This window comes from Uloborus diversus, chromosome 1 (genome assembly GCF_026930045.1).
Source record: "Uloborus diversus isolate 005 chromosome 1, Udiv.v.3.1, whole genome shotgun sequence".
In the NCBI taxonomy this organism is placed as follows: domain Eukaryota; kingdom Metazoa; phylum Arthropoda; class Arachnida; order Araneae; family Uloboridae; genus Uloborus; species Uloborus diversus.
In genome coordinates, this window is record NC_072731.1 from 152,090,516 (window position 1) to 152,116,772 (window position 26,257).

A 26,257-nucleotide genomic window follows, 5' to 3' on the forward strand; every position below is an offset into this window, starting at 1 on the left:
AAAATTAAGCATCATTATGCTTTGTAATTAAAATTGTGTTTTATATTTATTTTGTAGAAACTTTCTAACTTCATTTTCAATTGAGTATTTTTTCAGTTGTATATATTTTTGATACTGATTGGTAGAAAGCACATGAAAGGTATTCCATTGTAGTGTCTTAAAACTGTTGCTATCATGTACTGACATTAAAAAGCATTAAAAAGACTCCCCGCCTCCCCAACGTTTTTTTTTTTTTTTGCTGCATAAACTTCAGCAGACATCAAAATCTTGTTAAACTACTGTGAAAATAACTTTTAATAACATTTTGCATTTTGTTTAATCCTTTAAAGTTTGCTATTGTGTTAAAAAAACTATTATCTTTCAATAATTTGGTAGGCACTCAAATTCGAGAGAAATATAAATGAATCATTATAATAAGAAATAATATAAGTTTATTTACTGCAGCATATATCAAAATAATCTCAAACTTTCACAATACTTGAAACATTTCAAGGATGCAAAAGGATCGAAATGCCAAACATTGCATGCAATTTTCTACGAAGCATGTATTCAAGTTCTTTCGAAATTCAGAGGGAATTAATTGCCTTTTTGTAGGACAATTTTTTTTCTCGGAATTTTCATTACTGCATAAGAAACAAATCCATTCAAAGAAGTAATGTTTTTTTTTTTTTTAAAATCAGGATATTTGCTAAAAATCAAGACAAATCAGGACAAATTATATTTTTATCAGCAAAATCAGGACAAACAACAAACTCTGCGATTGATTTCCTGCACTTTCTTATGTGGTTTGCAACATGGTAGGATGTCCTTAAAAATAGTTTGTAGTTACCAATTACTGACATTTATGAGTCTAATCTCAAAGCAGTTCTTTTTCAAAAAAGAAAAGCAACTGCAGAAAGACCAGAAGTTTGATTTTTTTCCCAAAATACCACCACTCCTTAGCATAACACTACCTTATCAACTAGATAAATCATTATTGAGATTTATTCAACTTTTTTCAAATTTTGATTTAAGTGAAATGTATATTACATTAAACTTTGTCACTTAGATCTCAGCTAACTACAAACCTGCTTCTTCATCTTATGATCAACAAGGCTCAAGAACACTTCCATCATCCTATAGAATTCATTCTAGAAACAACTCCTCTAAAAGAGATTTAACTTCACTGACACCCTCGCCTAGACGTGAGTCGTCGCCTTTCTTCCCAAGTCATCAAAATGGCTCAGCTTTTAACATGGGGAGAAGAGAGTCTGCACCTGGAAGCTCAAGGCGGTTTTTGTCACCAGCATCATCACCAACCGCATACCAAAGAAGTATTGGCTCAACAACTTCATTGCAAAGTCCCACCAAATCAAGCAATAATTCCTCAAGAAATGTTGGATCTTCCAATTTGGAACATCATCGATCAGTATCACATTCCTCATCAAGGCGCCAACCTTTAACTACAGTTCACAATCGCTCGCCGCAACGAGGCACTAGTCCAGCATCATATCAAAATGGAGAATTTCACACTGCAAAAATACCATCAAAAATACCTAGTCCAGCGTTAAAGTAAGAAATCAGCTTGTAAATTTTATTTTTTTATTGCTTATTTGTTATTTATGTGGGAAAATTGATAAAAAATTTTGAATGATGGAATTTAATTTTTTTTTCATTTTTTTTCAATTAAAAAACCATTTTTTTTTGCATATTATAGCTTTTTTTTTTGGTAGAGAGTGAATATCAGAAAAAGTGTCAATTTGACCGTGGTAATTTTTAATTTAAAAAAAAAAATTAGAGAATAAAATTAATAGGTTATTTTAACTGCACATTAGTGACAGAATTTTTTTTTTATGCTAGAGCAAGGTCAAGGTGAACATTGACCCCCCTCCCCCCTTTAGGGGCGGATGTATTTTTGAACTGTTGGGGAGAAAATTATGTTTTTGAAGCATACTAGTTTTAAAACTTGAGATAGTCGGACAAGAAAAGCAATGCATTTGAGCTGATCTTTAAGCTTCAAAAATTAACTCAACAAACTCATTACATGAATAAATAATTTTGAAAACACATCAGTTAACATAAAACACATTATATCCTTCAATATTTGTACTTGCTGCAATGTTTTATAATGCACAGGAATTTTTTGAAGATAGACATTTTAGTTGAACAGGTTCATACGCTTGTGGTTAAAAAAAATTCCCCGACTTTTCCAGGTTATTTTTTAGAAAATTCCAGGTTATTCGCTTCATTCAAAATAATCGAAATTGTTTAAAGTAGCAATGCGTAAGAACTGAAACTTTTCCACTAGTAAATTAAAAAAATCCTCGATTTTTCAATAAAAGGTTTTTTTTTTTTTTTTTAAACATTTTGTTCAAAATTGTTTTCATCTGTTTACTACTTATAGAAACCAAAGTACTTTCAATTTATTTTAGCATCTTGTTGATGCCACATGTCATGCATATTAGCGTTTTGCTGTAATCATGCAGCAATCTTTCTCCACTTTTGGCTTACAATTCTTTTTATTTTCTTATTAGTATGTAACACAAAACATATTGAGCAAAGTACAAAGCTATTTTTCAGTAGAAATATGATTAACTTGTTGCATTGGACCATATAATGCGTAATAACAAAAATCAACATCTGCCGATCATAGGCCGATGCCAATAATCATGTTTTTTTTCCCCTCTTTTCTTTTCTAGAAAATAATTAATTTTTAAAAATTCATAATTAATTGCGCATTTACTTTCAATAGTTTACATTGAGATAAACATCCAATTATGTTTTTGTAAATTTATGTCTACTTCCATCTTGCAAACGACCAAATATGGAGACTAAGTAAAAAAATTAAGATAATAAGTAGATTTTTGAATTTGTAGCATAAAAGTAGTTATAAATAATAATCCTTAAAAAGATACAATTAAGACAAAATAGTCGGTTTTTAGCACATAAGCATCTAAATCAATTAGAATAAAAAAATATTCTGGAGATAAATTTTTGCTTTTTTACAGAAAATAATTACGAATTATCCGAAAAAAAGGGGCACATTTTGCATTGTTATCAATAGTTTGCATTGCAATAAACATCCAATGCCATTTTCGGAAACTTTGGCACTGAAAAAGTCTTGTGTACTGCCTTCTTGGGAATGACCAAACATGGCGGCTGTGACAAAAATTAAGAAATAATTTTTTTTTGAATTTGTAGCGTGAAAACAATTTTAAAATAATAAATCTTTGTGAAACTACAATTCAGTTGAAAAGTTTTTAGCACATTTGTGTCCAAGGCAATGAGGATAAGATTAAGTTTTAAGAACAAAATTTTTCATTTCTAAGAAAATTACATATATAAAATAAAATTCAAAAAAAAAAAAAAAAATTGCAGCACATTTTGCATTATTTTCATTAGTTTGCAGTTAAAGAAATCATCCAATTTTGCTTTGTTTTTGGAAAGCATTTAAACATCATGTCTACTTCCATCTTATGAATGAACAAAAATGGCGACTTTGTTTCACACGTAGCTGAAAAGACTTTTGGATTAAAAAAAACGATTTTTTTGATCAACCCAACCATCCGCAGGCTTGTGCTTCAGAAGCAGTAAATTGTCTTTTCCCCTGTTGAGTTTGTGCATACAATTCCGGTACACTCTTGGAATGTTTTCTTGGGAACTATTGAGGGGCAAAAATGGCGTCCGCGGGTCTCCTTTTCTTTAATTGCCAGCATCATTTTGCTTCAAAACTTTCACAATTTTTTTCCAGGAAACATCGATAAAAACAAAGATTAGATCTCATGGTACAAAATTCCCTGGGAAAAAAATGGAAAAAAAAATTTGGGGTGCAAAATTGAAAAATTCCTGACATTTTTAACTATGTCATTTTTCCTGGCAATTCCAGGTATCCCAGAGCGTACAAACAATAGTGAAGTGTTTGGGAAAATTATCAGGGACTTTTCCCGATATTCACTCTAAAATGACTTTTAATGTATTTATGTTGGTCTAATGTAGAAGATCTCATGCAATCAATCTCTGAAAAAAAAAAAAAAAAAAAATTCTGAAGGACAAAGCTTATCCAAAGCTTCTTTGATTTGCTTTTGGGGGGTAAGCCAAAGAAAGTACACCTTGGTTGTTCCTTTCTTGTATACCTCAAATATATAGAAGAAAATATTGGATTTGTGAAAAACACCCAATTTAATTGAAGTTACATGTTCTAAGGAGTGCTGAATTCACTTTGAATCATTTTTAAAAATGTCTAGGACTCTTTTGTCGCTGTTCTAACAAAAAACGTAGAGCATGAAATTAAATGGAATTCGGTGCATGAATGAACCTTGATTAAAACTAGAGCCAATTTGTTTTTGCTACAGCCACTTCAAGAGGGTGGCACAATTGAATGTGTTGCTCATTTAGATTGATTGTTGTTTCTTAAGAAGTACACTTCCAGGTATCTTCAAAGAAAACATAATTTTTAAAAGTTGAAATTTTTAGCTCTGGAGATAATTTACCTTATCTATTGCTCCAATAAAGCTAAAAAGATAAACTTTTAACATTTTAAATAAGATAATTAGCGTGCATATTTTAATGAAAATTATGAGTTTCATTTTATTTTGTCTTTCTTACATTTTAATACTCAAATTTTAACTTTATAGATCTGGAATACCGGTGCCTTCAGGTGCATCAAAGGCTACTACTGAAGATAATTGGAGTCATGATTGCTTTTGACCAAATTTTTTGATTGTGTGTAATTTTATGTACTATTTGTTAAAATGCTACTTGTGTGCCTACAATCTTGTTGCCAATAATTTTATATTGCCATACTTAATATTAATTTTAAATTATGCTTCCAAGGAGGAAGTGTTGTTAAATTTAATACAATGTTTGATATGCATGTAAAACGTTTGTTTATAAATAGCCTTGCTACACATTTTATATGTTACAAATTTTATTCGCAGAATTTGTGATGAATTTTTTTCTCCTGAAGTTTGGAATAAAATGTGTTTTTAAAATACTGTGGGCGTTTAAAGTGAAAAGCAGTTCTTATTTTTGTAATTTATGCAAAATACTCACAACCAACAGTAATTAACAACAACAAGTTTATTACAAAATACTCGATCAGGGCTCGAAAATTATATTCCCCGGGGCATGTAATTTTTTAATTGGGTATTTGTAATTTTAATGACTTATATACTTTTTTTTTTTAACTTTTTAAGAAGGTTTATATTAAAATAATTCTTGATTCAGATATAGAGCTGTTAAATTAATTTTTTGTCTGAACAGTGCTACATGACAAATTCAAATATTTTTATTATTATACAATAAAATAAAAAGTGGACAAGTAAAACTTTCATACAGGCATGTATTTTTTAGACAAACATGCCTGATATGGCATGTAAAATTTTAAAGATTTTTCTAGCCCTGTGCTCAATACAGCAATAAATGTAGTTGTCTATGAGAACATTAACAACGAAAAATCCTGTGTGGCCCAGGAAATGCAATGATCAAGTATTTACTATTAAATGACTTAATTTAAGTAACAATTTGATAGGATTTTATTGAAAACTCAGATTGTTGCATCTAAATAATAAAGCACTTCGTAAGTTGAAGTTAGTTGGCAAAATTGATTTATGAATACAGTACTAATACTTTTCCAAAAGCATGGTTAACAGTTCATTGAGATTTGTAGTTACTTTACGTGGATCATCTACTAATCCAGCTGAAACCATTGCAGCATCAAATACCTAAATAAAAATTAATCAACAGTTTTCAAAACAGAAAAATATATGAGGCAGTGAGAAACAAAGGTGTGTAAGTGGATGTTTTAACGTCTCGAGTAAAACATATTTGAAGTTCCAATCCTAGGTAGGCAGAGCGACTAGTACTATCTTTTTCTCCAAAACATGAGAAATTCTCCTACCAGTTGCACTGGTTATCTCTAAATTTTTTACTTTGGCACTTAAGTGCCTTTGCATCTCACTGCCTTATATTATTGTAACAATACATTTGGTAATGATTGAAAAAAGAGAGAATTGACTCTTCTGCTTTAAAAGGGCTAAGTTCTGGTCAAATTTTCATTCAAAAGTTAATGTTTTAAGAGTATAAATTCTTATGTTAATTACCAGTTTTAAAAAAAAGTAGAGTCAGTAGAGGAAAAATGAACAATCTGCACTTTTGTTAAGTAACTAATTATAAGATTTTTTTTTTAAAATTCACCTTTAATTCTTACTTTGAGTGATACAAACAAATAGTGATTTTATGTAACTTAATAACAAAATCAAGATTACAATGATTACAGAGATATCTCATATTTTGTAATGTGTTATCAAAAGTACATTTACATCAGAATTTCACCTTGGCTTTTACAACTAAAGAACTATTTTGTTGATAAGCTTAATTTAATTAAAAGAAAATTTTGCCATGACTAGAGTTGTAAAATTTCTAGAAATTTTGAAGTGGTGGGAAAAAAAAACGTTTTTTACCATTTTTTTTAGGGGGAGGGGAATGGAAAAATTGATTTTTTTTTTAATGAATAAAAATAGGATTTCTTAATAGCTCTGTGTTTCTGGGAACATATAACGGGTTAAGTATTAAAAAATATATGCAATCCAAACATCATATTCTTTTTCTGCTTGACAGAAGTACACATAAAGGTAAGTTTAATTAGAAAAAAAAAACTTTTTTTTGCTTTATAACTGAGAGCTTTCTTGGTCAAACACTAAAAATAAGTCAAGTCGTCATTCATCCAATAATATTGGGTACAGTGTGTCCAATCATAACAATTACATTTTCTTTCTTAGATTGCCTTTGAAACTTAAAATAATAATTGTAATTTCTGACTTTCAAACATGATTGATATTCATAAAATACACCGCCAACTCAAGTAATTCCAGCCAAGGACTGCAGTTTTGTGCATATTAGCACTCATCAGCCCGGCTTAGGAAGTGATTGAGCTGGAGGTGGAAAACCTCATAAAAAAGCCCAGAGAGCCAAACAAACTGGTAGCTAATACAGAATTAGCACAAACCAGATGTGTGACCAAAGCAATAGTTCGGTTCAACTCGAAGATTGAAGGCAAGGCATGGTAATTTCAGTAAGTTACCGACCTGTAGTCGGGGCTAAGGCAGAAATACATGAAATACACTGCCAACTCAATTAATTTCAGCCAAGGACTGCAGTTTCGTATTAGAACTCATCAGCCCGGCTAAGGAACATAGGCGGATTTAGGACTGAGTTCCTGGGGGGGGGGGGCAAGATTTTTTTTTTTTTTAGTAACATTTTTATTGTCCCCCACTCCCATGTTTTTGTCTGTTTCCAGTGCTGCATAAGTCCATGCTTTACTTTTTTGTGTGTCGTTTTCATTAATGTGTGTTTTCATGCTGTCCTTTTTGAATTGACCTTAAGAGAGGGAGCTGGTATCAAGAGAGTAACGCAGGGCTCCCTTTTAAGTGGGAAATAGAACATCTCCAATTTTAGGGGGGAGGGGGTTTCTCCCCCGGAGGAAATTTTGTAAAATGGATATAAAATTCTGCATTATGAAGCCTTATAAAGGTTAACTGGATAGACATAGAAATTGATGACTAGATTATACAGTTGTACAGTATTGTTCAAACTTTGTAAGAAACAGCCATTTTAAGTTTGAAAAAAAAAAAAATATCTCATTGCAACAACCTTTTTTTAATTATAAGTAGTGCAGAAAACGAAAAGAAATAAAAGTAGTGTAACATTTTTTTTCCTGGCTAAACAGATTAACAATATGCAGTAGTAATTGGAGCCCATTTTGCTTAGGATTTTCAAAGACTTATCTAATTATTTTCAAGGACTCTAGAATAAATAAAATCATTTAATGCACTTCATTTGTACTTTCCAGTCTCTGATATGTATTTTAGTACTTGATTGTAAATTTTTACAGTCCTGTTCTAACTTTGTGAGAAATAGTAATTTTAAATTTAAAAGAAAAAAGAAACCAAACATTTCTCATGACAACAACTTTTCTTCAGTTGCAAGTGGGGCAGAAAACGAATAGAAATAAAAGTAGTGAGTATTTTTTTCCGTGCTAAACAGATGGACAATGTGCAGAAGAAGTAAGATAAAAGCAATCAATACAAAATAATTTCCAAAATACTGCATTCGGGATTGAATAAATAGCAAGATATGAAATATGTGAGTCACAAAAATTTATTTGAAATAATATGTTACCAAGGTGAGGACCATGATTTTTACATTTTTAATACAGGATGTGGCAAGGAGCTTAATTTGACATATTTTGGCCTTCCTCCCCCTCTACCATTTGTTAGAAATTTTAAAATTTAAGGTTTGTAGCCACACGTTTCCAAATATTCAAGGTTTTCAAGCACTTAAAAATGAAATTAGTTTTTTCAAGCAATTTCTATTTTTTAAGGAACGAATCATGAATTTTTTTGGGAGTTAGGGATCCACTTCAAAGCAGGGGCCCTAAGCAAAAGCTTGTTTATCTTATAGGCAAATTCAGTCCCATTTGTAATTCACTCTTACCTGCAAATTTTTGCTTGATTTTTTTGTAATTTTTACGAAAATTCATCAGTTTTTACGGTTAAAGGATTTTTACGATTTTACCAATCTTTGTTAGGCTTTTATAGACTTTTATAAAATTTCAGCAAATTTTTCCAAAACTTTTGATGACTCAATTATTTAGATTGCCATAATGACAAGGACTGATTCACTTATTAGACTTAGATGATTATGACTTACCTTACTTTTTAAACAATATTTATAAAGTAAGTAAAATTGTACTCTCCCTCTAAGTAAAAAGATTCATTTAATCAAAACACTCAGATAACTGAAATTTATTCAGAGTGCGATAGTATTTATTTTCTCTCTCTATCTCTCTTTGAGGGAGAGGGGGGAGAAGGAAAAAAAAAACTTTTTTAGAATTTCTCAAAAGGCCAATTAATCTACTAAGAACATAAATATTATGCACAAATATACTTTAAATGTGGACACAAATCACAACGAGTGGATCGTTCTGTTAGTGCGAATGGGGTGGGGTGGGGGGAGTCCCCCCCCCTTTGCTTTAGGTTCTAATTTTTTTAAATAATCGTCAATTATTATAAGTGTTGCAGCTCAATGTATAGCTCGGTTTAGCCTATATTTTCATTCGTATACTTGCCCAAATGGTTTTCAGTCCAAAATAGTGAATTTAGACACATTTTCAGCACCCCAGTGACAGCTGTACTATTTGTATATTTAATGTTCGTTTTTTTTTTCCTTTTCTTTTCTCCCATCAGAAAAGGACATTCGCTTTTCTCTTCATTTTCATTGAACTACTCAAAAAAGAAAAAGTCATGATTTTTTTGTTTTAAGATTTTGGAAGATGTGTTGATACTATATAAAGCCCTCTCATAACTGGGGGTCATTTCCCCCTATGCCCCCCTATAAATCCACCCATGCCCTTCTGAACTATTCAAAAAAGAAAAAATAATATGTATATTTTTAATTTTTGGAAGATGTGTTGTTACTACATAAAGTCCTCCCAAAACTGGGGGGGGGGGGCATTGCCCCCCCCATAAATCCGCCCATGCTTAGGAAGTGATTGAGCTGAAGGTGGAAAACCTCATAAGGAACCCCAGAGAGCCAGACATTCTGTATTAGCTACCAGTTTGTTTGGCTCTCTGGGCTTGAAATCAATGCATGAATTCACATAATGTACTAAGAGAAGAAATAACAAGATTACCTGATGAGCAAGTAACTCAGCCAATTTTGGATTGCTGTTTTGTAAGGAATTCATTTTCTTGATGATTGGATGACTAAAAAATAATAATCAGATACTTAAGTCACACTAACCAATATTACATCTTGCATGCAATGAAATACTTATTCAATTTTTATGGAAATTTTTATTTCATTAGAGCAAAAAAAAAGAGAATAGGAAGAAGAATGATACAATTTTTTAAAAATTATTCTAACAAAAAATTTGGGAACATAACAGTCGACTCATTCAGTAATGATGGCTATTATTTAAAATAAAATATGATTCAAATGGCCTTAAAGCATTTTCTAGTACACCAAACACTGAAGGGTAAATATATATTCATTTCGAGAGCTATTTTAAAACTGCACTTTTCAAAATAAAAGCCAGCTTATCAAATTTAGATGTTTTAATTTAGGTAATATTAAATAATACACATAAATTAAACCATCATAATTAAAACAACTCATCTTGCAATAAGAACCATATGTACAACAATCATTAATGTCAGTAGTATATTTTTATAAACAAATATATATATATTATTTTTACACAAACTAAAAGACTATTTTTCAATGTCAGGGTATCTCAAAATCCTCCACCTCAGCGAGGCAGAGTTCTCGCTCTCATTCAAGAAAAAATCTCAGGGTTTTACAAGAACCTTTTCAGAAAGTTCAAGGACAACAAATTTATGTATTTTAGACACTAAGCTCATTACATATTTTTTAATGTGAAAAAAAAGGAAAAATTTTGAATAAAGACCACTGAGAATTTTCAAGAGTGAGAAAAAAATATACAGAAAAATATCTTTTGGTTTGTTTTTGCAGAACTTCCAACTGTTCAAATTCGTCAAACCTAACTTACAAAATGATAATATTGGCACTCTCTGCTACACATTCCTGATGGAGTATCACTGCTGAGCAATTGTTTTTAGCTTAGAATTGAAGAGCTTGTTTCCAAATAGCATTATGTCAATTTTTTCCATTCTTGAAAAAATGTGATTTTCTTATATAAAATTTATTACTGAATGCAAGGAAAAAAGAATTTTTCGCAATAATCTATGGATGATAATAAACTAAATTATTCGATACAGTCGACTCTGGCTACAACGCGATCCGACTTCCGCGAAATGGCTATAATGCGAGTTTTTCAGAAGCAACGAATTTTAGAGTTAAAGCAAATTTCTCGCTCTCAACACGAAAATATTTGGAAAGGAGTCGTGATGCTAACTTTCGGCTTTGTTATTTACTACTAAACATTAATTTGTGAATGTACTTTCACCGTTCCAGCATCACTGACTGCACAAGTTCCCACATACCGCACTATAAACATAGGATTGTCAGTATATATGTATCACCACTATTCACTTTTCATTTATTTATTCTAAATATGAAAGGTGATGAAATATTGTGGCACCTAGGCACGCTGTTTCATCTAAAGTTTGAAGATGGAAATAAAAATCGAAAGTTGCGACAATTTCAGAAGAGGTAAAGATTTTTGATACACTTCAACAACTAGAGAGTGGGTTGAAGGTAGAACGACAATTAGGTATGGGAGGGGGGGAGTGAATCTTTCATACGTCTAATTAAAATTCAAGAAAAGGCAATCCGTATAAGTTCAAGGAATCCCATCCCAGAGGGGTGTAACCATAGATGCAAATGTTATAAAAGTAAATGCGAAGCTACTGTATTAAAAAATATATTAGAATGACGATCAGATCGTGCAAGATAAATCATAATCTTCAATTTTTAAGTTATAAATGTAACTTGTACTCTTACATTGCAGTGCTTTATTACTACATGCTGTACTTACCATACTGTTTTATTTTTATGTCTCTCTCTCCCATTGATCATTGATTTTGTGCATCGTAGAGGTATTTTATGTTGATTAATGCAACTTTAAAAAAATACGGTAAAAAATAAACTTTATGTAAGAAACAATAATATATAGTTTAAGAATGGTCAAAAACAGTTTAAAAGATGTGTATATGTCTAAAATGATTGGGTATGTTAATAAAAAAATAATATACACGACACTTTTCCACAACACAAAATTTCGACTTACGCGAGGAGTCTTGGAACGCATCCCTCGCGTAAGTCGGGATCCGACTGTATATAAAGTTCTAGCAGTCTTATTATTTAGACATAAGAAAGGAAAAAATGATTTAACCCATTTTGGAACAAAACTTCATGACTTGAGTCCATTTTGGTCAAAAAAATGATGAAATGAAATGGCTTAATTTCATTTGAAAGTAATCTAAGTATTTTTAATTATGTAAATGCAGCAAAAATTTTAGATATACAATTTTCATAAGTTGTTACCCCAGATTTTTATTTAAAAATTTTGTTTTATCATTGCTGTCATTATGAAATTATGCGATTTTCATAATTTTGTGATGCTAAATAAATAAAGGTACAATGAAATATAATAATAACGAACCGTTATAACAAACTTCAGGGGACCTCAAATTTCGTTCGTTGTAACAGCAATTTTGTCATAATGGAATTCAAGCTACGTACTAGAAATTAAATCGGGATTGAAATTTTATTTCGTTGAAATGGAAATTTCATTGTTTGGTATTCATTGTAACAGGATTTCACTGTATTAACAGCTGTAAATTAATATCAACAGAAATAAGACATCTTTTGCTGTTAAACAAATATTAAATTTTCCCTAATGTTTGTGTTAGGTGCATCATTGCAAGATTGTTTGTAAAAATACAAGCATTTGTGCAACTTGTTAATTCCCAAAACTCCTTCAAAACATCTGATTTTTACTTTCTTCTATATCTAATATATAGAAAATAGTATTGGATTCGTGCGAATTTCGAATTTTGATGGATTCAAACGTTTTGAGGTGTGCTGAGTCCATTTCGACTATTTTTGGAAAATGTCTGTCTGTCTGTGTGTGTGTGTGTGTATGTGTGTCCATGTGTATGTGTGTGTGTGTGTGTCATGTCTGTGTGTGACCAGTTTTTTGTGACCGCCCTACAGCAAAAACTAACACATGAAATCGAACGAAATTCGGTACATATATGTGTCCCTATGTGAACTTGTGCCCATTGGTTTTTGGCGCGAATTCCTCAAAGGGAGGTGGAGGAATGGGACGTTTCTTGAGTTATGCGTGCCTGCTATTCCCCAGGAAGTAACTGGCGAAATTAAACAAAATTTGGTCCATATGTTGCCCCTAACAGGAACAGGTGCTGATTCAATTTTAGTGTCAATAGCTCAAACGGGGGTTGAGTTATAGAACGTTTTTTGTCTTCAATTGTGACTGTTGTATCTCAAGAAATAACGAACGGAATCAAACAAAAATTTATCGACAAATAGCCCTTAGAGGGTGTAAGAGCTGATTTTATTTTGGTGTCAACAACTAAAAAGGGGGTGGCACAATCGAACGTTCTTTTTTCCCATTGTGAGTGCCCTATCTCAAGAAGTAGTGCTACGTTCTGGATGAAATTTGGAATAAATGTGAATCCATATGTAAACAGGCTTTGGTTCAATTTTGGCGCCAATCGCTCCAAGAGGTGCTGATTTTTTATTTTTTGCTAGTAAAAATAGCTTTATTAATGCAACAATAAGAAAGATAAATCGTAATTAACTGTCGTCTGCGTATTTCTCGTGATTTTAATTGCATGGAAATGATCAGAAATATGATCTCAAAATGATTTAAAACTTTTAACTGTTGCCATCTTATTTTTGTTAACAAATAAAATATTTGTAATTAAGTCAAGCAAGTCTTTTAAAATAACTTTCAATTTTCTATCTTTGCTGTGATTTAGCGATAATTCAGACATTGGAATGGTCGTCAAGTTTTTGCATGTATAATTTTGTTTATGTTGGGAATATTGCTTCCTCGTCAAGCATGGGGATGGATCAGATTTATAAGAAAGATATAGAAGAAAGTTTCGTGATGGCCACAACATACTAGTTAATTTTAAAGTGCTAAATTGTTCTCTTAGGGAAATTTTATTTACAGATATTTTTCTCTAACCATTGGATTAAGTGCTAAAACTGCTTTAACGCAGTTACTACCAGCAAAATCTGCTAAACAAGATGCAGAGACCTGGTTTATATTCGGCACCTCTGTTGGACATGCAGGTAGTACACATTTCATTTACATTCGAAAATGGTGGTTGTTATTGTGACAACCATTTTAAAAGGTTTATGAAATGTTTAAATGTTTTGTATGCTACCTGGAATACATTTTCACCTTTCACAAACTTTAAAAATGAATCTTTTTTTCTCTACTCAGTCATCAGTCAAATTTTGGCCAACAATTACTCTATGCTCCAGTTCCAATGCTCAGCTTACTGCTTTAAAAAAAGAAAATCTGGAGTACCAAGATGGTCTATCTTTAACATTGCCTGTTTTTTTTTTCTTTTGACAAAGTCACTAAAATATAAAACGTCAGTATTCTAGGTCATTTGTGCAGCTTGCAAATTAAACTTCCAAATTTACTTTCTACACTTATTTATTTATTTATAATTCATTTACAATTTTATTGGCATGTTTGTTTTTTTCAATAAATTTTAGTGAAAAGTTCAGTATTTTCCCAGTATGAACAAAACATACTTAATGTCTTCACTTAAAAATGTAACTCGGTTGTTTTTCAAAGTTTTGAATACATAGTATAATTTTGAAAATCCGAGGTAATTGGGATTCACCTCACCTCGGATTACTGAAAACTCAAAATACCCGGGAAATTCTTTCAGATTAAAAATTTACACTGTTTGGACGACATTAGGAGGAGCACCTTTTACTTCCTTGTATAAAGAAAAAGAATTATTGTCTTCACCAAAAATGTATCACCATTTTCAACATTAATTTCCCTTTTAATTGCATTTAAACAAATTTTGACATTAGTTTTTCTTGATATCCGAATGTTTCTATGTGTGTAAGGCAACCAAATTATACATTTTGATTGCGCCCAAATCAATTCTGATGAGTTTTGTTATGACGTCTGTATCAATGTCAGTGCATGCAGTAGTATCTTCTACCTTGAGTTACACAAAAACCGTTAGCGGTAGGAAAGTTAAAATTTCATTTATGCAAGTCAAGATGCGAGCCTCCTTTTTTGATTACAACCAGATATTCCAAAACTGATGTTAATACCTTTTTTGTGGCAACTTAATGTCAATTTTATGTATCAAGTTATTATTTCCAAAGCATCGCTTAAATCCATATCTTGTAATCAATGAACATTTCATGCCACTTAAGGAGCGTTGTTGAAACCAACCTCTCGATGTATTTTATTATTTACTGGACGTAGTTAATAAGTCTTACAGAAGCAAAAGATTTCTATTTTCAGATTTTAATAAAAATCAATTTTTAGCTACTAAAAACTTTAAACATAAAATATAAATGAAGCACCTCCGGATGAAGAGGAACCTCAAATTTTTGAGACTTGGACAGTCTAGATTCTGCTGTATTATATTTTTATTATATTTTTTTAACCTTTGCTTTTGGTTTCAAACATGCTAAAAACTATTAAAATTTATGTGACAGTGAAAAATAATTTTTGTATCAAGCATACTTACCTTAAATTTAACTCTAATGTAGGCTCTAAAATTTTATAACGTTGCTCTTCAGTCATTGTTTGCAGTGACGTTCGAACATAATGGCGTGCTGCTGACATTTCTTCAACAGATATTAAACAAGGATGAGTTGATAATCTTTTTGTTACCTATAAAATAAAGTTATACTCATGACATGATAAGATTAGAATTTAGTAAATAAATTTATTTCAAAATTATGTTTTTCATTTTCCTGCCAAGAATTAGAGCCCCTCCCCCCCCCCCCCCAAAAAAAATGCAAAACATCCCTCTTTAAAATTTAAATGGTCTGTTCCAAGACTTTTCTTGGGGGGGGGGGGCAGTACTTTTAGAGGCCCTTAATTTCTAAAATAAAAGTTTAAGTGTTTTTAAAGACTCAAAGAAACTCAAAAATCCTGATTTAAGATTAAAAGCTTTATAAGTTCATAGATTCAAATACATTTTAATTCTTAAACATCCCCCCCCCCTTTTTTTTTGTTTTATTTGCTTTATTTATTTTTTATGTTTATTATTATTAGTAGTAGTGGTGGCAGTAGTTTTTTTTTAATGTATTACATCTGAATTGTTTATTTCTCTTATGCAAAGCTATATATAATTGCATCATAAAATTTTTTTTTAAATGATGATCTCTGTCCAAATGATTTGGACAGAGACAATTTTTTTCTAACATTTGTAAATTAAAAAGTAAAGTAAATAAGTTAATGAAATTGAAATAAGTTGTTCAAATCAATTTTGCATATGTAATGAAAAATATTCTACCCCATGTAAATCTTCATATAAAATCAAGAAAAGAAAATTCAGTTGCTACATTGTACAATTAACATGCTCAGTCAACAATGTAGTTTCTTAAATGATAAATATAGTTCTGAGCATCATCAAGTTTTTGGTAGAAGATGCATGTTAAATATGTGAGTTTTGAAAAATAATATGAGGACATTCAACCCTACAACATTAAACTAAAAGGTATTTTAAACTCACTTTTATTTTATGTACTTTAGATCCTAGGGTGTTGGATAACCACTTCAACAAACTATCTGCAGCTTCTTTAGGTAAAGCATCCTGACCTATAACAAAAAAAGGTAAAATATGTTCAGACCGATTCATAGAAAAACACTGAAAGCAAAAAATAATTGCTACAGTTTTAAGATTAATTTCAAGAAGTAAGAGTTTTAAAAATATGTATTAAGTCAGAGGAGAGTTGGAGGGATGGAACAACTGCATTCATGCCAAAATAAAATGTAAAAATCTATTTCTAGCTTGTCCATTATTTGTAGCAGATTAAAATCAACCAAGAGCCTATCCCATTTTTCCCAACTCTCCCTTACACGGTTTATATCGCTCGTCAATGACACATAAAAGAACAAAAAACATTACCTAAATCATCAACAGACGTGTCTTCTTTTTCTCTACGCATTTCCTTTTCAACAGAAATAATATTTTTGAAGTCAAACTGTCTTAACTGGAATAAAACAAGTTCATCATATGGCTCATAGCAGAAAAGGACTTCCACATCTTTTTGTTTTACAGCTTCAAAATATGGTGATACTTCTGCCAGATGCCGACTAAAAACACAAGAAAATAATGGGAAAACTCTGTTCAAAGGACCAAGAAATATTTCAAATTATTGACGAAAACAATACATAAGTTACTTTTCTGAAATTTGAAAACCGAGTTGATTAAACAAAATGAACATTTTTATACATCTTTAAAAATAAAAAACATGTATCATTTAATGAATCCATAGGTCTAAAAAATACATCCATTCTTTCAGAAGTTTAATAGAGAACTTTTTTAATTTCAAAGAGAACATTTTCCAGATCAATCAAAAATCATTAAAAGAATATTTATTTTTTGCAAACATGAGTAATGATTTAAAAATGAATGCAAAATATTTCAAATCAAAATTATCTAAGCTTTAAGAATGGATAAAACTACATTCAAAATTTCTAACAGATAAAAGAAAACCTTGGACATTATTTGTTCTTAAAATACAGTGAGAGTACAACTGATGGAGCCAATTTCAAAAATTCATATTTTCAAAATTACTGCACATGTTACAATAAGTGACGCATGAATTTAACGAGAAATATACCCCAAGGTGTTCCCCCACCAATGACCAACAGGTGACAATTATCAAGACATTTTAGAAACTTGTTTATTCTCACAAATACTTCAGAAGAGCCTAGATTTCTGTTTCAGCAGGATGGAGGGTCATCTCATCAGTCTTCTCTGGTACGTATAATAGGGGCAAACCTAACCTGGCAACATCAAAACACTGTGACTAGGATCTGGGTAGATTTCATAATGCTGCCAGGTTAGGTTTTAGGTTTGCCCCAACTATAGTTACTTGAACTAGGAGATGGAGCATACAGGTAATGGCGATATACCTTTTATCAAATCGCTACCAACCAAGATCCCTAAACACCACCTATGCCAAAAGCATTGCCAAAGTTTAAGAACTTATTAGTGCAACATTACAAACCATTGATAGAATGATGCTACAAAATGTATGTAACAAACTGAATTACAGATTGGATGTATGACCTGTAAAGGAAAGGTCTCACATCAAACATTTGTAACTGAAAACATTTGCTCTCTTTCTCCTTTCATACATGTATCACTTATTAGAAGATGTGCAGTAGTTTTGAAAATACTACTTTTTAAAATCAGGTTTTTGATTTATATACATACTGTATTTCATCTTCAATCAGTATCGATTTTAACAGAAAATGTTTGATTAAAAGCTGATTAATTTATTCTGTGACTAACTAACAAACATCGCTGAAGAGAGCACAGAAGATTACTTTCAATTGCTAACACTAAACACAAACAACCTGTCACCAGATATTACTATCAGTGTACATTTGACTAAATTTTAAACAAAACAAATCAATTACCAACTATTCAATCAAGCCAACTTTTACCAATCCAGGAACTAACTTCAACTACAATTAACCCCATCTGCAATTTTTATGCATAATACTACTTGCTAGGAACCTCACATTCAAAAATTACCAGCTGTTTTCAGATCAAGAGCACTGTCAGCAGAATGCGAGGTAGCTTTATGCTTTCAAATCAGCAGAAACCTTCAACTTTGGATTTACCCGGCTAAAACATTAGTTTCTACCTTTGTGTGCCTTTTTGTCGCAAACCAGTTTGTAAATGACTGCTTAAACTTTAATCAACTACATGTGGCACATACGCCCCCAAGATCTTTCACTGGGCTTGTGTCATACTCTTAATCCCCAAAGCAGAATACTTTACGATGTTCTGCAATGTAAAATCATTTGACCAAAATTGTTCTGCAAGTACTTCAATCATTGTACGCGAAAAAACGTGACACTTCCACAAATTGGGTGCCAAAATTAAAAATCGTTTCATATAGGGTTTTTTTTTTAAACTGGACTGTTGCTATTTATTTCTGTGGGAATGAGATATTTCCGGAAACATCACTGCTTTCAACCAAATGATTAATTAAAGAGCACTAAATTTGGCAAATTAGTTGATCATGAAAACTATAAAATCAAAAAAACTTTAACTGGGTGTCAAACCTAAACCGATTAAGATTCTCCAAAACTAGTTTATACGCCTTCCAAAATGCATAGAAAGAGCAAAGATACAAAATTTTATAAAAATTCGAACTTAGGTGTCAAACCACATTTTATTTATTTATTTATTTATTTTGGTTAATTTTGCATGGCATGAAGGAACAATTAAAATAATGTAACTAAATAAAGAAATTACTGAAATAATAAATAAAATGAGTCGAGTTTGGGTTGCATATAATAAAACGATTCAAAACTTTTTAAATAATTTAAATATTTTCTGGATGCAAAGGGATTGAAATCTCAAACAAGACACGCAATTTCCGGTGATGGACGTGTTTCAATGTCGACATGTTTTTAAAACGTACGTGTATGGCGGAAATTGCAGTGGATGAAGATCGATTGGGAAAATCCTACAAAGGACTTATTGAATTCAACATCACGAGCTTTCCGCCAAATTATCGCTATTTGCGAGATATTATCGTTATTTTATCGTAATTTGCGAGAATTTTAGATTTTCTTCTAATTTTAAGAAATCTGCAGAATTCTATCTTGAGTTGGAAGATATTTGTAGAAAATCTGCAGTTTCTACAGATTTTCGGCACATCGGTTTCTGCAGATTTTCGGCACATCGGTTTCTGCAGATTTTCGGCACAGCGGTTTCTGCAGATTTTTGACACCGCGGTTTCTGCAGAAATTTCACTGAAATTTGCAGAATTTCTGCAGAAAATATGTCAGTTTTCCTCTCACATTTGAACAGAATTGTTCTGCAGCTGAGGTATCTGTTCTGCGACGTACGTCGCAAATTTAGTAGTATTCTGCTTTGGGGCTCCTAATGACTTATAGTTTGCTTGAACTTGTAATAAAATTCCTTTCATAAATATGAGTGCTTTACAACATTAATACATTTTAATCAACTAATTATAGTATTCTAATAAAATATTTTATATTCATGCTTTGGTGAGCGGCATGAAATAAAGGATACTTAAAATATTGAAAATTTTTAGAAAGGGGGGGGGGAGGTTATAGGTTCATGGTACTTATTTTTAGAGAATCTCTTTTTTGAGGTACATTGCATTTGAAGGGGTGAGGGCATTAAAAAAGCTTAAGTAATATGGAACTATATATACCTGGGAGCTGCTAAGAAGTAAATATCCTTTTGGCCTTCTTTCATTCGAGTAACATATTCAGCAAGACTAACTTTTTTTTCTGGTGCTTGCAAAGAAGATTCAAACAGCAATAACTTTGCTATTTCTTCCTAAAACAAAAGGAAAAAAACGCTATAGCATTTCGTAAGTAATATATTATATTTATTCACGGTAAAGCATTTCAAAATTGTAAAACATTACTTTTTGAACTTGATCACTGATAGATAAAATTCCTTCTTTTAAAAATATACTATAGTCATTATGGAATTGCAAATATGTTTCTGGGTCTTTCTTCATCTGGTCAAGCAAATATCGCAATAACTTATTGGTAATCATAGTGGAAATCTTCCTGAAACATGAAAGACAAAATATAAAACAGGAATTTTTAAGAATACAAATAATAAATAGAAGAATACTAAATACAAACCTGAACCAAAATATATTACCTAATGAGAGCACTATCTTGCAAAAGTTCTCGACTAAGATTAAGTGGAATGTCTTCACTGTCAATCACACCTAAAAGTAGAATAAGCAAGTGAAAATTCATTGTAAATGTTTTTTATACATTAAGTTATCAAGGTTCATACTCTTCCAGACAAAATGAATTTCAGGAGTTTTCAGGAGTCAAAAACAGAATTTTCAGGAGTAATAACACGAGCAGTTTTTAGTATGTTTAGTATATAGTACTTCGCATATTATGTATTTGTAGTATATTTAGTATTATCAATACTAAATATACTACAAAATAACAATATCACTACTAATTAGCAATAAAGAAAATATGCTTAATAGCTGTTAACACAAAACCAAGGACATGCTCTTGGTTGGTTCTCTAGTGGCAGTTACGATCAGCAAACGTAATGATTATGTTGCAGGGCCGGATTTGGAAGTGTGGAGGCCCCGGGGCAACTCAGGAGTGGAGGCCCCTAAATGTTCGAAAAGATCATTTTATTTTCGAAAATATCCGATACTTTGATATATATCCGAATACTTTAGACCCGTGAAAGTTAGGATATTTTGTAAACATTTTATTGTGGGGGCCCCTTTGTTGTGGAGGCCCCGGAGCAGTAGCCCCGCTTGTCCTCCTCTAAATCCGGCCCTGTCCGAACAGAGTAACCGGTCCGTCAGTTCGAACACACCCCATGTCTTCACAAAAAGCAGTGGGTGCTCTGTATAATATGAGATTTTTGATTGGCTGCCAGCAGCTAGCTACTGCAGCCTTCAATATGGCCGCATAACAACATGGAATTAAAGTTAGCGATTGTTAAAGTTTTATTTAGAGATTGCTGAAGCTTTTTTAATATTAAAAATTATTTTCAGGAGGAGAGGAGAAAATTCAGGAGTTTAAAGGGTCCTTAGAAGAAAAAATTAAATTTTAGGAGTTTTTCAGGATTTTCAGGAGGAGTATGAACCTTGAGTTATTCACTGGATATTCTAACTCCTTTGAAATACCAAAGTTAACTAAATGCACAAGCAGAATTGGTCTTAAATATTGGTTCAGTACATATTTTTCAAGCAATTAGATATATTGAGATAATTGGTTGTCCAGATATTGGTTGGGGGTACATTTGCCACCAATCAGAAAAAATGATTCACCACACTCACCACAGGACCTTTTTTTTTTTTTTTCATTTTTCAAGAAATACCATTTAATCAATTTATTGATCTCTGTTCAATTATTCGGGATACTTAATAAGACATAAAAATTTTAAAAATTAATAATACTTTTCTTCAAATTTAGATAGCTTCATATCACTTACATAATTTGTTAGTACAATGATAACTATGTGTTTGAAAGATGAATTTAATCTTCAAAACTATCTAGATATTTCCTTCTCAAATTCATACTAAAAGAAGATATTAAGTATTCAATGTAAATAGAAAAAAAAAGTTTTTATTAGATTTACATACAGATGGTAAAATGTTTGTCAAAACTTACCTCGAACAAAACGTAACCATTTCGGCAGAATGTCAGCCTTACTCTTTATTAAAACTCTTTGACTATATAAAGCTATACCTAATTCAACCTCTCTGCTCATTTCAAACAGACCAGGTTTGCCTTCTGGTATATACAGTAAACATCTTAGATTGATTGGAGAATCAGTCTTGTAATGAAGACAATATCTGGGTAGATCATAAGAATTAGCAATGTAACGGAAAAACTCATTATGCATTTCTTGCGTTGTTTCTTTAGGATCCATTAACCAAACAGCCTAAATGAAAATAATTTGAAAAGATATATAAATATTTTAAACACGTAGAATTCATTTCTCTTCAGACCAAAAACTTTTGAAACATAAAGCAGTTTAAAGTTTCTGTATGATATAAAAGAAAAGTTAATTTTTATCAGCTTTGAAAATAATTAAATTTGTACCCAAATTGTTTGATTTTAAAATAAAAAATATATGAATTACAGTTTAATTCACTTTAAGTTGGCTATGCTGTGAAATGCAATGTGGTGCTCACACTTGTGAAGTAGTTGCCATGAATTTTGAAACTAAAAGGGGTATAAATCAATAACAAATGAAAAAAAAAAAGCGAATGTGTGTGATCCAGGCACTTACTTGGAATCATTATGCATTAAATCTATTCAATCTCTACTAATAATAAAACTGAAAAGTCTGGATTTCTGTCTGGTTCTTTATGACGTGCATAGCGCCTATACCGTTCTGCCAATTTTCATGAAATTCGGCATAAAATTAGTTGGCAGCATAGGGATGTGCACCACGAAGCTATTATTGAAAATTCGATTTTGTTCCTTTTTTATACCAATTTTAAGCCCATTTTTCACATTAATTTGAATGGGAGAGAAATATTTCATTCACATTTTTAAGTTTTAGGTCATTTGAAAGCTTAAAATTTCTGCATCAGATGAAGTTTGTTTAAAGTTTCTACAAGCATTCGGACAGCGGCAGGAATCGTTTAAGAAAACCAAACTCCAAGGCTTACCTTAAGCATGCCAAATGATTCTAAAGATTCTTGAGAATAAAATCAAAAATTAAAGATAAGTTCTGTTTTGAAAGTAAATTCCATTTAACTTTTATTTGTTACCATGATTAGGTCTTCTACTTGCTTCCATTGTTCCTTTTTTCTTTGAAACATTTTCAATATTGTACTAAGTTTTGCAATCCAAATCCTTTTATTTTATTGAAAAAAAATAAATTGAAATATTTTAACTGTTAAGAAAAAGTCATCTGCATTTATTTTCTTAGTTTTATGGAATTATATTCAGTAAATTATTAAAATATTGTTATTACAATGCTCTTTTTATAGTGTTTAATTTTGAAAAAATGTCTTATTTTGCTCTTTAAGCAAGGAAGGGAAACTTCCTTCCCCCTTTTAAAATATTTCTAAGGCTGGTTCCTATCCAGTGAATTGGAAATAACAGAGCTACCTAAAAAAAATCAAATGGTGCGAGTCTAAAAGCCACTCCTCCAAAAGCACGTAGAAAACAAAACAAGCTCATGGCGGAAAATCGAGAGAATGTCGATGTAAATTCGTGGTAAATTAAAGCATATCTTTCAAACACCCAATTTTTCTTTTTTTAGTAAAAACTGAAGGAAAGTCATCGAATTTCTTTCCATCTTGACCTCCATCTCGGAAATTTTGCCCAAGACGGAAATCCGTCCAAAGACGGAAGGTCTTGCACCCATGGAACATGGATTCATGAACTTAGTTACGATCATTTTTGATTTATTAATCCCTTAAATAATTAAATATTTATTTAAATCATCACTCAGAAATATCTGGAAAAAAATTTTCTTCCACTATGTTACATACAATAAAACATGAACAAAAAAAACTTTCATGACGACAGTTGTTACTCAATGCACACAGCTTTTTGTAACTCTAACTTGAGGTGAACAGAGAATAGAAATTGAAATGTATGTATACATATACTGCTTATTTAAAAAAAATCAAATCTAGAAACATCAATATAAATATCCATCCTTTTTTCTTTAAGAAAACTCACCTGTAATAACACCCAATTTTCACTCAAATTGACATTTTGGACTAAAATCGGTAAGAAAGAAGCCTATTGGATAAACAATTACATTTTAATATCTTTCAACTTGCATTTAAATCCGAAAAATATTGGACTGCAATGCTCAATTTTAGAAAATACAAAGAAATAATTTTCAAAGTTATGTTTTAAAAAGCTAAACCTATGTAACAACTATCAAACATTTCGGCAAATATGTACAAAACCATTCCAAGTGCAATATGAAGTCATAAACTGTGAATGACTACTTTTGCATCAACTAAAAACTAATCAACTGTAAGTTATCCCCCCCCCCCAAGCAAGGGCCAATTTAGAACTACAAGTATGTACCAAACAGCTCGCTTACAGCATCCAAATACTGCAGTTTCAAGCTTATTATCCATCATCAGTCTGAAATAGCCATAAGGTATCTGCAGGCAGTAGCCTCTCATTAAAGTTCAAATTGTTGTCACACTGCTAGCTAAACTTAATTAAGCACACCAGTGAGGGTCAACAAACCTGGTGTGGCACACCTTGTAAAGTGATGATAAAACAATGTGTGATGAGTTGTAATTTAACCCCAAGCAAAACCTTTTTAAATTATATTTAGCTAAAATGTAACAAATCTGCATTAAACCATTAAGAAATAGAGAGCAGCAACAAATGATAGAATTTGGAAAATGCCTCAAATGATAGAGTTTTTTCTCCTTTCTTGTTTTCCTTAATTTATCGAAGAATTTTGACGAATATCTTTGAATTATTATTAGCATGTTTCCTCATGGCCAGATTAAAATGCAATTCTAAAATTATTTCATTTATTAAATCAGCTTTTATTTAGTCTTCATATAGTTGTGAGAAAGCAATTCAAAATCTTTTATTCAGAAAATTTTTGAGATTTCAGGAATATTTCAAATTTGCTGAGTATTTTAGGTTTCTCCTGAGCTATATCAACCCTCATATAGATAAATCAAGACACTTTTTACAAAACGGTGATCGTAGTTGATGTGTTAACAAATGGAAGCCTGTAGTAAAGTTTTTTAAAAAAATAAATAATACCAGTTTTTCAAAAGCTTAAAAAATTGTAGATTAGACAAAAAAGGCCTCAAAAGTGCACTGCAACTGGCCCAGAAAGGCATAACTCTGCTGCTGATAGAAACATATTTAAAAACGAAAATACCCAAAATGAATTACTGACTTTTGAAGACAAAATGTTAAAGAAATTCAGATTTAAAAGTGGAAGAAAATTACTCATTAGAATGTCAAGTTGATCTTACCTGAACTTTGTTTGCCCTTTTTCCATTAACAAAAATGGGACTGCTAACAAAATTGCTGTACTTTTGAATTATATCTAAAAAAAATAAATATATATATTTATTAAACTTAATAAATGAAATGAAAACATGAACATGGTTTTTTTTCAAACTAAAAATCAAAATTAAAGCACAGAAATTTAAGTTTCTATGTCAATTATGTTTAATAAAGACAAGGCAAATTCAGTCAACCGAGTACAAGTAAAAGCTAAACGAAGAAAAGAAAAAAATTACATTGATAATGGTAAATTAATTTAAAATTCAATGTTATGGAAATTCCTAAATGAAACAAGTTCATTCAGAACTAAAAGTCTTCTTCAGCTTTTTCACAAGATACTTTTTGCTTCAATTAATTGAATCAATTCCAACAAAAAATTTTAATGAAAATAAGTATATCTCAATAAATTTATACCAAAAATTATTAGTTGGCCGTTCTTTCGTTTAGGAGTGAGATGAAGCTCTTTGAATTTATTGAATGAATCACTCTATAGACTCAATGTCAAGTCTAAAGAAAAATCTGGTTTTTTTAGACTTTACATTAAAAGTTGTATTTTTGAAAATTGTATTTTTGTTTCTTGCAAAAATAAATAGACTTGGAATTTGTATATGTATTGAGTTATTTATTTTTTATTACTTTTTTTCACTTAATTAATAATTTAATTAATTAATTGTAGGAGCTAAGAGAGGGGAGTGCAACCTTTTTCAGTGAAGCGCCACTCTCATTACAGGCACACTAGTGGAGAGTTGCATGCCATGCAGATTGCAGGCCCATCATTCAGGCGAGTTGGAGGAAGGTCTAAATACCTTTAACATTTAAGTTGGAAACACAGGTCCATAATATTAAATCATACACTGAAATATTAAAATACACATCACATTTTTTTCAAAATTGAGTCGTTGTTTGTTTTTGTTCTTTTCTTGAACAATTCTTTTTTACGTTTGAGGAAAAACTTTTACGTTTGAGGAAAAACTGGCAATGAGCTAAAAGGGTTTACTGGCCACTGGGTGGTAATTTTCAGATCTACGCTTTTCA

At 31.1% G+C, this 26,257-nt stretch overlaps 2 protein-coding genes across 2 annotated transcripts in view; one reads left to right on the forward strand and one right to left on the reverse strand.

The window, feature by feature from the left end:
- Window positions 1–4,952, forward strand: part of LOC129232933 (SLAIN motif-containing protein-like) — a 60,324-nt gene extending 55,372 nt beyond the window's left edge. The window contains exons 7-8 of the mRNA XM_054867039.1: window positions 1,049–1,551; window positions 4,614–4,952. Coding sequence (XP_054723014.1) covers window positions 1,049–1,059 — 11 coding nt within the window. The 3' untranslated portion in view covers window positions 1,060–1,551; window positions 4,614–4,952. The remainder of the gene's footprint in view (window positions 1–1,048; window positions 1,552–4,613) is intronic.
- A 309-nt stretch (window positions 4,953–5,261) lies between these two features.
- Window positions 5,262–25,257, reverse strand: LOC129232898 (heat shock protein 75 kDa, mitochondrial-like). The gene is made up of 10 exons (XM_054867004.1): window positions 25,189–25,257; window positions 21,872–22,145; window positions 20,379–20,448; window positions 20,134–20,281; window positions 19,915–20,042; window positions 16,614–16,801; window positions 16,218–16,303; window positions 15,225–15,370; window positions 9,671–9,743; window positions 5,262–5,702 (listed from the first exon to the last, which is right to left on the reverse strand). Exons 2-10 carry the CDS (start codon window positions 22,131–22,133, stop codon window positions 5,601–5,603), a joined length of 1,203 nt encoding a protein of 400 aa, XP_054722979.1. The 5' UTR covers window positions 22,134–22,145; window positions 25,189–25,257; the 3' UTR covers window positions 5,262–5,600.
- Window positions 25,258–26,257: the final 1,000 nt, after the last annotated feature.